The 10,636-nt window shown below is 55.3% G+C and overlaps 1 protein-coding gene across 3 annotated transcripts; it reads left to right on the top strand.

Moving 5' to 3' along the window:
- PCGF2 (polycomb group ring finger 2) lies at positions 1 to 10,192 on the top strand. Of its 3 annotated transcripts, none has more exons than XM_019638447.1 (10): positions 1 to 37; positions 5,890 to 6,041; positions 6,611 to 6,707; positions 7,006 to 7,061; positions 7,149 to 7,199; positions 7,426 to 7,534; positions 7,698 to 7,752; positions 7,840 to 7,938; positions 9,016 to 9,096; positions 9,661 to 10,192. In XM_019638447.1, the coding sequence occupies exons 2-10, from the start codon at positions 5,930 to 5,932 to the stop codon at positions 10,036 to 10,038; spliced, it is 1,038 nt and encodes a 345-aa protein (XP_019493992.1). In that variant the 5' UTR covers positions 1 to 37; positions 5,890 to 5,929; the 3' UTR covers positions 10,039 to 10,192. The 3 variants fall into 3 exon arrangements, with proteins under 3 accessions (XP_019493992.1, XP_019493993.1, XP_019493991.1); XM_019638448.1 differs by lacking the exon at positions 1 to 37 and adding an exon at positions 103 to 778; XM_019638446.1 differs by lacking the exon at positions 1 to 37 and having other exon boundaries at positions 7,843 to 7,938.
- The last annotated feature ends 444 nt before the right edge of the window (positions 10,193 to 10,636 follow it).

The raw sequence follows: 10,636 nt of genomic DNA, 5'->3' as shown, positions 1-10,636 counted from the left end.
TCCCCCCTCCCCGAGACCCACCGGATCCCGAACCCAGGTAAGCGGACGCAGACTGCCCTTTCCTTTCCTCCTCCTACCCCGTAACCATCTGGGGATCGGGATGGGGGGCCGGTGCATCCTCTTTACACACCCCTGTGGGAGGGGGAGGCTCGGAGCCGGGCCTGCTGCTCGCGTCTGCGCCCCACCCCCGCCAGCCCCTATCTAGCTCTCCCGGTCCGCCTTTCTTTCTCCCTTTTTTCTCTCCCCTTTTCCCTTCTTTCCCTTCCAAGATGGCCGAAGTGGAGTCCCCCTTTTAACGATTTGGCGTCTTTCTCGACCACCTCTTTGTGCCGCAGCCCCCTCCTAGACCTGCTCCCGAGGTAGCAAGGGGGAGGGTCTGAGGCAGTCACAAGAGCTTTGGGGCTACGTGGTGGGTTGGCTCTCTGACCCCTTACCCCTCCCCACGAGCCAAAGCAGCCCTGGCTCTACCCCACTACGCCCCTCGGTCTAGGGAGGAGGGGTCTCTCTCTGCTTCTTCGGTGGACACCCGGGCGTCGTGGACGCGCAAGGACTTGAGGCCGGGAGGAAGGGGACGAGGCATTTTTGATCGCCGCGAGGCCGGGGGAGGGCGCTCTTCCCTGCGGGGGTCCCGGTCCTCTCGGGCACCTCCCCCAGCCGGTCCTTTTCCCCCCATCCCAAGACTGGGCGCCCCGCCCCCTCCCCAACCACCTCAGCAGAGCCTCTTTCTCCGGAACACCCCTCCTTGGGCCCCGCCGAAAGTTTGGCTGTAGGGAAGAAGGTAGGAGCAGCCACCCGGGAACGGGTCCCTGATCCTCTGACCCAGGCTCCGGGGAGAGCCGGGGCGGAGGGGGTACAATGGAGATGGGGAAGATTTATCGCGATATTTCCCATCGCCAGCGGAGGCAGGAGGGGTCTGATTGATTGGCTCCTCTAACTCCGGGGAGCCGGGCTGCCCCCTCCCTCTCTAGGCCCTCCTGCTGCTAGTTCTGAAGGGGTGGGACCCCTCGGTATGCGGACACCCCTGCCCCTCCTGTCTCCACGGTGGGCCCAGGCATGCCTCTCCCCCTCCCCCAAGGTCCCCATCTGCCCAGAATTGCTCCGGATGGCTGGAGGAGGCCTGGGGTGGTGAATTTGCCTGTAAATATTGTGAAAGTATTACTCGGCGCTTGCCCCTGGTCTTTGTCTCTGAGTTACTCCCACCCCCCACTCCATCCTGCCTCAGTCTCTCCAGGGTTTCCTGTCGTTGGGGGTGGGGAGGTCTCTTGGTAGTCTCCCACTCGGCTCCGATGCCTCCTTCTATGGGCCTCTTGTAGTTTGTATTTGTTTCTGAAACTCTAATTTCTCTTCTTCCTCCCCCTTCCACTCTGTTCGAAGGTGTTAGTACTTGGAAAAGGAGCATAATGCCAGCTCTGTTGCAGCTTTTTGGTGGGGAGGTTTTCCCAGGGGTTCCCTGGTTTGGAGGTTGCAGTCTTAGAGCTGTCTTTGGAAGGAGGCAGGAAACACCCCAGGTGAGACCTGGGACTCAGGATCCAGACACTGTGTAGCTGGGTGGGGTTCAAGTTGAAGTCTTGGGGGGTGGGCAGGAAGGGGGCTCTCTGCTGCCCCTGGCCTTCCTTGCCTGAGAGATCTTGGAGGATGGAGCTGTTGCCATGGGAATAGAGAGCCTGAACAGGAAGAGGTTACATCTTTGTGCAGGTCAGATGCCCACCCCACTCCTCCAGCCTCTGGCCTGCAGAGTGAGGTTGGGAGCTGCACTGCCTTTGTTGCCAGAAGACTTATGTTATAATTTACACTGGGTGGACCAGGGATGCACAAAAGGTTAGTGTGTGTTGCAGCTTTGATTTCAGTCAGGGATGTCAGACTGTGCTTCTGGAAGGGGTGGGTGGGAGTGGCTATGCATCTGGCAAATGTGGGTCTGGTTCTGGTCTGGCTGTATGTGTGATGGGGTGTGTCTGTGTGTGTGTCTGGCCAAGTATCTGTCTGGCTGTGTGTGTGTGGTGTCTGGCCTTGTGTGTTGTGAGTACGAGAGAGATGGAGGGGGTGTGTCTGGCTCTGTGTGTGTGTGTGTGTGTGTGTGTGTGTGTGTGTGTGTGTGTGTATCTGGCCATTGTAGCTCTATGTTTTTCGTTTTTGTCTTTGTTTGATGTTAGGAAGCTGAGAGGTGGGAAAGGGAGGGAAGGTAGGGTGAGCCCTGCCTCAGGAGGTTAGAAGCCTTTTGCAGTGCTGCTGGTGGGAGAGCCCATCCTTGTCCCAGGGTCAAAGTTCAGGGGAGATTGAGAGGTTGACAGTGCTCCCAGGTAGACTTCCATGTCCCCTATTCCCCCACACACAAGTGCGGGGGGCTTGCACATTCGCACCCACCCAGTTGGGAGAGGAATGGACTCTTGGAACCCAGGGTCTGAGTCTTGCTAATACACCCTGGCTCACTGTGCTTCCGTGCAGCCTCAGTTTCCCTGTCTGTACCTCGGAAGTGGGATGAGGCGATTATCCTCTGCTCCCTCTTCCTGCTTCAAGGTGGAATGTGTGCTGATGGTCATGTTTTGTCCAGACTTTGACCCCTCCCAGAAGGCTCACTGAGCGGTTGTCTAGGGAACCTGGAGTCCTTATTGGTTCTTTAGATGAGTGGGGAGCCTGCTCTGGGTGCCAGTGTAAAGAGCACTGTACTGGGAGTCAGGCAGCTTCTAGTCCTCAGACTTCCACAGCATTGCTGAGTGACCTTAGACAAGTCACGTCTTTCTTAGCTTCTTCATCTGAAAAATGAAAAGATTGGACAAGATGCTGTCTAAGATCCCTTCTACCTCTGCAATTCTAGATGTGACCTTGAGTGACTTTTCCTAAGACTGGGGGTTTTCTACTGAGGGAGTTGGGCCAATTTCATTTGGAGGGATGGAAAAGCAAAGAATCCTGTGGCTTGGCATCCAGAGGAGGAGAGGGACCTCTGGGTTATCAGAGACTGGCTACTTCTGCAGGGGAACATGAAAAACACTGACAGTGAGAGAGGACTAAATCTTGGGGGAGCTTCCAGAAAGAGCTTGGTTAAAACGGAAAGATGGGGGTGATCTCTATTAGTAGGGGACCTTGAGGATGGAGAAAGACAGATGCCAGATTTAAATGGTAAGGAGGAGCTGGAATTGGGTGCTGATCAAGCTCCTTTCCTGTCACTATAGCTGAGACCAGAGGCCCCAGGGGCCAGGAGCTTGGGCAGCCCAACTGTGGTGCCCTTGCAAAGACAATGATTTGGGGACAAAAGATCCTGAAGGACTTGGACCCTGGTTGGGGAAAGGCAATGGGGATGGGAGATGGTGTTCAGGTCCACTGTGGGAATATGGTTGGGACTCCCAGAGCTCCACAGAAGCCACTTCCAAAAGGCCCTTCGTTTCCTTTTTCTGCTCTTTGGATTTGTCTGTCCCTCTCGGTCTCCCTCAGGCTGTTCCCATCTCCCAGCCTCTTCCCTAAGTTGGTGATGCTGGCAGTTCAGTTACCCATCACCCCTCTTCCCTCTCCTTCCCACAACACACCAGCTACTAGCAACTGGGGAGGAACTGAGTATCAGGTATTGGGCCCTGAGGCTTCCTGGTGGGGGAATGTGGGGAGGGGGTGCTTGGGGGAATAGAATTCCTGTTTACAGTTCTTGGCACCTGCTGACAGGGCCCTGCAGGTAACCATGGCAATCAGGTGAGGAACCAATCAAGGCTTTTCCCCACCCCAGACCCAGAGGTAATAGTCTGAGGCCCTGGGGATGGTGTCACAGGGGGCTCATTTCTTAAAGGGGAGAAGGGGGGACATTTCATTCCTTCAACAAGCACCACAGCGCTTTCCTTCGCCGGGGCGCCTAGAAAGGAGCTTGAGGGATAGCCTGGGTCTGAATCCTCACGAAAGCTCAAGGAAGTGAGAGGGTGAAGGGTCACAGCCATGTGCCCAGGAGCTCCTGGGTGTTGAGGCCATAAGAACTAGATTGGTGTTTTTAAGAGCAAGTGTCTGTCTGAAAACACAGCACGCGTGTGCATGAGGTGGTTAAGGCAGCATGGAGTGCTATGTGTTTGTGTGTACACACATGTGTGCATATGTATGGAAGAGGACGAGAAAAACAAGGGGGTATGAGATTCACTGATAGCAACCTGGACCCCCAACATTATCAGACCCAAAAATGTTTTGTTTCTGGCTGTACACTCATATAGATTCATTTGGACACAGACACACACGGGACAAGCAGTCACATGAAGTACCTTTGGAGGCCCAGACGGCACGTACACATCCGATGGCAATTACACACACTCAGTGAGACGGCCACTTGGAGTTTGTTCTCTCCTCTGGATGGCTGTAATAATATTTGGGCATCTTGCCAGGGACGGGGTTACTATGGAAACGACCAAACAGTGGAGTGGCCAACAAGCCTGCTACATAATTGTGAAGGGGGACCCATGCAGGGAAGGCAGAACAAGGCCACCCTGTGTGGGGTCGGAACCTTTTTCCTCTGGCCGGGTCTGCAGGTCTTGGCCTCTGCGTCTCCACTGCCTCTCTGGGCTTACTTGCTTGTTCCCTTCTGTCTGCCCTGCAACTTGGTGTCTCTCCCACGTGTGGCCTTTGTGTCTCTCCATCTCTTTCCGTCTCTGGCCAGCCTCTGTTGGCTCTTTGGGTCCTGGCCAAACTCATCTTGGGGTCTCTATAGAAACTGCTGATCCTGGCTGTGAATTTCTGGTCCTAGAAAACCCAATGTGGCGGCTTTAGAAATGTTTCTGGAAAGGATAGAAGGGTGTGTGTTGTAAAGGAGCCGTTGGGGTTTGGCCCCTCTCCCAAGCCCCACCCCTTGGGCTTCTACTCTGGGAAGGAGGAAAAAGGGAGGGGCCATCCCTTCTAGGTGTGCAGCTTTGATTTTTATACCAAGAAGTAAGCACATCAGCCAATCCAGAGCTGGGCTTTGCCTGACCTCCCCGGACCCTGCCATGGCCTGGCTGGGTGCTTGGGTAGGCTGGGTACAGGAAATTTTCTGCCCAGCTTTGGCAGGCATCTCCGAGAGCCTGTGGTCTGTTGCTGGACAGCCTGTGGACAGGTTGCAGAGGAGGTGTCACCAGCTGGAAGACAGTGGGTAGGAGGCAGTACCCATGTGGGGGAAATTCCTGTGTATGCATTGGGAGGGTAGTTCCTGGAGGTGTGCTCGTGGGCACAGGTGGAGCTGCGTGGTTCCAACTTTGGGCATCCGAGGACCATCCGAGGTATTTCCTGCCTGAGCATCAGGCCTGGAACCCACATGGTCAGCATACAGTGGATTTCCAGATTTCTGCTTCAGGATCGGGGCTTGGGGGAGAGCCAGAGGACAAGTGATGGGTGCCCCTTTCAAACAGGGCAGCCTGTGGCCCACAGTGTTTCCAGGGAAGGCTTCCTGGAGGAGGAGTGGATGAGTTGAAAGGAGGATAGGAAGGGGTAGAAAGACCCAAGTCAGGGGCCTTAAACTTGTATAGAGGTGGTGAGGGGGGCAGGGACAATTTATTGTTTCCCTTGTATTTCCTTGAGGTTCCGGGCGCTGGCTTATTTATCTGAGTTTCCTCATAGCTCCTAGCACTCACTTGAGTGAATATGAGTCAGGATTAGGGAGATTTCTTAAAAGTCTGTCCTTGTTCATTTTCCTGCCTCCCCACATCCTTTGGACAGCTGGGTAGCACTTCCTGTGGTCTAACCTCAGTCTTTCTTGCTGTTCCTGAGGTGGAGTCTGACCTTGTTTCTCAGGGTGGTGTGACTTTCCAGAGCCCCTGGCACCCAGTGAGCACTCACAGGGGGCCAGAAAGAACCAGCCCATGCGTGTACCCAGTCTGGCCTTGGCACAGAGAAGAGCCTTGGGCTCAGGGAGAGATGTTGGATCTCTGGGTTTCTGATTCCACTTTTACTTCCCAGGGTGACGCTCCCCAGCCCCCCCGCTCCCCTCCCCGGCATCATGCATCGGACCACACGGATCAAAATCACGGAGCTGAACCCTCACCTCATGTGTGCCCTCTGTGGGGGGTACTTCATTGATGCCACTACCATCGTGGAGTGCTTGCATTCCTGTGAGTTGGGTGGAGGGGCTGCTTCTCAGGGTGGGTGGTCTCTGCCCAAGTTGGAGGGGTGCTGCCTGGGGAAGAGTGAACTTGTCTGTGTATCTGGTGGGGGTCCCTAGGTCACAGAGAGGCTGCCTGAGAGGGGAGACCAGAGGCTTTAACCCAGAAGTTCATCCCAGGGACTGTCATCTGAAATCTCAGTGGCTGAAATTTCAGCCCACGAAGAGGCAGGTGCCTCTGGTGTGCCCTCTGGGCTTGGGGGCAATGGGCCAAGGACCCTGGGAAATGTCTGACAGGCTGGCTGTTGTTCTGTGCTCCACAAGAGGAGCTTGGGACTTGGAGCTCATCTTATACATGACAGATGACACTGACCTCACACACACACACACACACACACACACACACACACACACGATCTGCCCTTCCCCAAGGATGGATATGGAGTAGTTGCCATCTGTGCAAAACAGGACCATGTTGGGCGTTGAAGAAGGGATACCTGAATCTGAGCAGAGGTGTGGGGGCTGGGCCTGGCTGCAAAGCGGGCTCTGACTCTCTTCCCTTTCTCCACACCCCCCAAGTCTGCAAAACCTGCATCGTGCGCTACCTGGAGACCAACAAGTACTGCCCCATGTGTGATGTGCAGGTCCATAAAACCCGGCCGCTGTTGAGCATCAGGTGGGCCTGGCACTTCCCGTCCTGCCCCTGTGGGCCTCTGGGTCAGCTCCCCTCTGTCCCTCAGCACTCCTTATTCCTGTAGCCGAAGTAGCATTTGGGGAAGGAGCCCTAGGCCCATTCCCCACCTCTGGCTTGTATCCAGCTGAGAAATACTGGAGCGGTAAAGACTAGGTCTACAAGGACCCCAATGCTGGGCCCTGAATCTAAGGGAAGGAGGTGAGAAGTGGGGTCCCTGGCTGGGGAGATCAGGGTAAGGTGGTTGCTGACAGGCCCCTGTATGTTTGTTTGTTTTTGCCAGATCTGACAAAACCCTCCAAGATATCGTTTACAAATTGGTCCCTGGGCTTTTTAAAGGTACCTGCACACCCTTCCTCTTGCCTGCCACCCATCACTTCCCAGTCCGTCGCCCCCTCTCTACCCTTGCTTCCTTCCTTCTTCCAGATGAGATGAAAAGGCGGCGGGATTTCTACGCAGCGTACCCCCTGACAGAAGGTGAGTTCACGTGTGTGTGCTCCCAGGCCTGGGACCATGTGAGTGTGTGGCACTGCCCCACACATGAGGGCTGGGTGCACTGGGCTGTCCATCCTCCACGCATGACCAGGCCTCCTCCCTGGCCCAGAGGATGACTGGGCTCACCCCGCTGAGCTCCAAGATCCTGGGTCCTTGGGGCTTTTTCCCCCACCCTAAGCCAACCCCTCAGCGTTCTTTCCTTTTGTAGTCCCCAATGGCTCCAACGAAGACCGTGGCGAGGTGCTGGAGCAGGAGAAGGGGGTTCTGAGCGACGATGAGATTGTCAGCCTCTCCATCGAATTCTATGAAGCTGTCAGGCAAGTCTGACCCACATCTGGTCCTTTTGGGGTCTTACGCTGTGTCACCCCCTTCTTCCGCCCTGGCCCCATTCCTCTGGGAGGGAGGGCCTTCTGGATGTGTGCACTAGGGCGTCCTGCCTGCACCAGGGTTTTCCTAGATTCATTCTTTCTCATCCCCCAGGGACCGGGAGGAGAAGAAGGGCCCCCTGGAGAATGGGGATGGGGATAAAGAGAAGGTGAGTGCTGGGGCCTGCCCAGGAGTGGGGTGTGGGCTGGGAGAGAGTGCCTGGGTGGACCCCAGCCCTTGGGTGCCTCTCCCCCAGCAGACAGGGGTGCGCTTCCTGCGATGTCCAGCAGCCATGACCGTCATGCACCTGGCCAAATTTCTCCGAAACAAGATGGATGTGCCCAGCAAGTACAAGGTGAGTCTCTGGGCCCTTTCGAAAAGGGAGTGCGGGTGGGTGTGTCCAACAATCTGTGCATCCCAGCCATTGTTCAGGGCTGGCTGGGTGTCACCAAGGGCCTACCTGGTTGTGTAATTGAGCCCAAGTAGAAGGGCAATTGAAACCAAGCTTAGGGTGGGGCAGCCTTTTTGAAACCAGTGTGCAGAGAGGTGCATGGGAGCAAGGTGGTGTGTGTGTGTGTGTGTGTGTGTGTGTGTCTGTCTGTCTGTCTGTCTGTCTGTCTGTCTGTCTGTCTGTCTGCGCGTGCGCGCTCACACATGCTTGCACATTCAGAACTGTGGCAGAGGTATGTATGCAAAAATACAGGGTCTTACCTGGGGCCAGCTGCCTGAAGCAAGGCTAGTCTGAAATTCCACCAGAGCTCTAGGACGTTGCTTCATAAACTTGAATGTGTCTGTGATCCCCTAGAGATCTTGTTAAAATGCAGATTCTGATTCAGTAGATTCTGCATTTCTAGCAAGCTCTCAGGTGCTGCCAGTGCTACTGGTCCACAGAGCACACTTTGAGTATCAGTGGTCTAGGACAGTGAAACCCAAACTTTGCTGCATGTCAGAATCACGTGGGGAGCTTTAAAACTCGACTCATGTCATACCAATGAAATCAGAATCTCTGGGGGTGAGAATCAAGCATTGGTATTTTTAAAGCTCCCTGGGTGATTCCACTGTGCAGCCTGGGTGAGAGCCAGTGCTCCACGAGGTCCTTCTCACCTGGGCTTTTTCTTTGCCCATTAGCTTCTCTGGGGGACCTGCCAGGGATATAAAGACACCCAGAGGGCTGTGTGGATGGCTGGGGGCAGGGGGTTGTTAATGATGTGGGTATCTTCTCTGAATCCCTTCCCACCTGGTGATCAGGCATTACGCTGGGACAACCCTGATATGGACGTCAAATTTACCATGAAACCCCAGAGTAACGAGGGACCACCTGCAAGTCACCTTTGTGCCCCCTCCTAACCCCAAGACTGCTAGCTTAGAGTCTCTGCCAGATGGCCAGGGCCTTAATCCTGGCCAGGGTCATGGTGTTCTCCCTCTCCTCCAGGTGGAGGTTCTGTACGAGGACGAGCCCCTGAAGGAATACTATACCCTCATGGATATCGCCTACATCTACCCCTGGAGGCGGGTGAGCAGGGTGGGTGGGTGGTTGCAGGGCTGGGAGGGGCCCCCCTGTAGGTCTGGCATTGGTTTGTGGACCCAGTGACCACATGGGCCACCCTGCTCTAATCACAGCCAGTTCATCTCTTATCCCATGAGCTGGCCATGTCCAGGGTGGCCCCCATACCGGGTCAGCCTTGGGGCCGTCCCTCACCGATGACCTCCCACACTCAGAAGGAGAAACAGGTCCTTGGACAGATTATGTGCTCCGATTTGGGGTCAGAAAATTCCGAGGGTCTGGTGGCTGCGGGGGAGTAAATACTGCTTTCTGCTCTTTAGCCGCCCCTTCTTTTTCTCTCGAGTCTCTCGTCTTACACATTCTCTCTGCCTCTCTCTGGGTCTTGTGTGACCCTGTCACTCCTGCCTTGCTAGCTCAGTCTCACTTTGCCTAGGTCCTCCTAGTCTGCCGGATCTTTCTCTCCAAGGCCCGGACCTTGCCATGCTGTTTGGACACTATGGGGTGAAGTTGGGTGGCTGCCTGGTAGGCCTTTTTCCTGACACCCGGCCCTTCCCTGCCTCGCTCTCCCTGCAGAACGGCCCTCTCCCCCTCAAGTATCGGGTCCAGCCAGCCTGCAAGCGGCTCACCTTGCCCACCGCGCCCACTCCATCTGAGGGCACCAACACCAGTGGGGCCTCCGAGTGTGAGTCAGTCAGCGACAAGGCTCCCAGCCCTGCCACGCTGCCAGCCACCTCCTCCTCCCTGCCCAGCCCAGCCACCCCTTCCCATGGTTCTCCCAGTTCCCATGGGCCCCCGGCCACCCACCCTACCTCCCCTACTCCCCCTTCAGCAACAAGTGGGGTCACCACAGCTACCAACGGGGGCACCTCGAACTGCCTGCAGACACCATCTTCCACCAGCAGGGGGCGCAAGATGACTGTCAATGGCGCTCCTGTGCCCCCCTTAACTTGAGGAAAGGGAGGGACCTTCTCCCTTCTTTTCCAGACATGCCTCTCCACCCCCTCCATTTTTTCTGGGCCCCCTTTTCCACTTCTATTCCCACCTTAGGGGTGGGGGGTGGGTTTTATAAATAAATCTATATATATATGTACATAAGAAAAACCAAATATACATACTTATTTTCTATGGACCAACCAGATTAATTTAAATGCCACAGGAGACAAACTTTATGTGTGTGTGTATGTGTGTGGGGGGTGGGGTGTTCATTTTTAGGGAGTCTTGTGTAATTTGCTCTATTCTTTTTGGGGATGCCTGGAGGTGGACTGGAGGAGCCACTTGAGGCTCAGTAAAGCTCTGCCCCATCCTCCTTGTTTCCCAAGGCAAATGGGTTGTTGGAGGGCCCACCAGCTCCCAAAGCTTTAGGTACAACTCTAACTGGCTATGTATGGGGTCTACCCTTTCTCTTCTCATCTTGGCTGCTGTCCTGCCCCAAGCCCCTCCCCCCTCATTGTTGAATGTCCAGAGAATTGCTAAGACAGTGCCTTTTACAAATGCAGTTCATCCCCCTGGTTCTGAGGAGTGAGTGGGCAGCGGAGATGGCATCTCTTTT

This window comes from Hipposideros armiger, unplaced genomic scaffold (genome assembly GCF_001890085.2).
Source record: "Hipposideros armiger isolate ML-2016 unplaced genomic scaffold, ASM189008v1 scaffold_40, whole genome shotgun sequence".
Classification (NCBI taxonomy): domain Eukaryota; kingdom Metazoa; phylum Chordata; class Mammalia; order Chiroptera; family Hipposideridae; genus Hipposideros; species Hipposideros armiger.
Note: the sequence above shows the minus strand (reverse complement) of the source record. Positions and strands in the feature narration are given on the sequence as shown.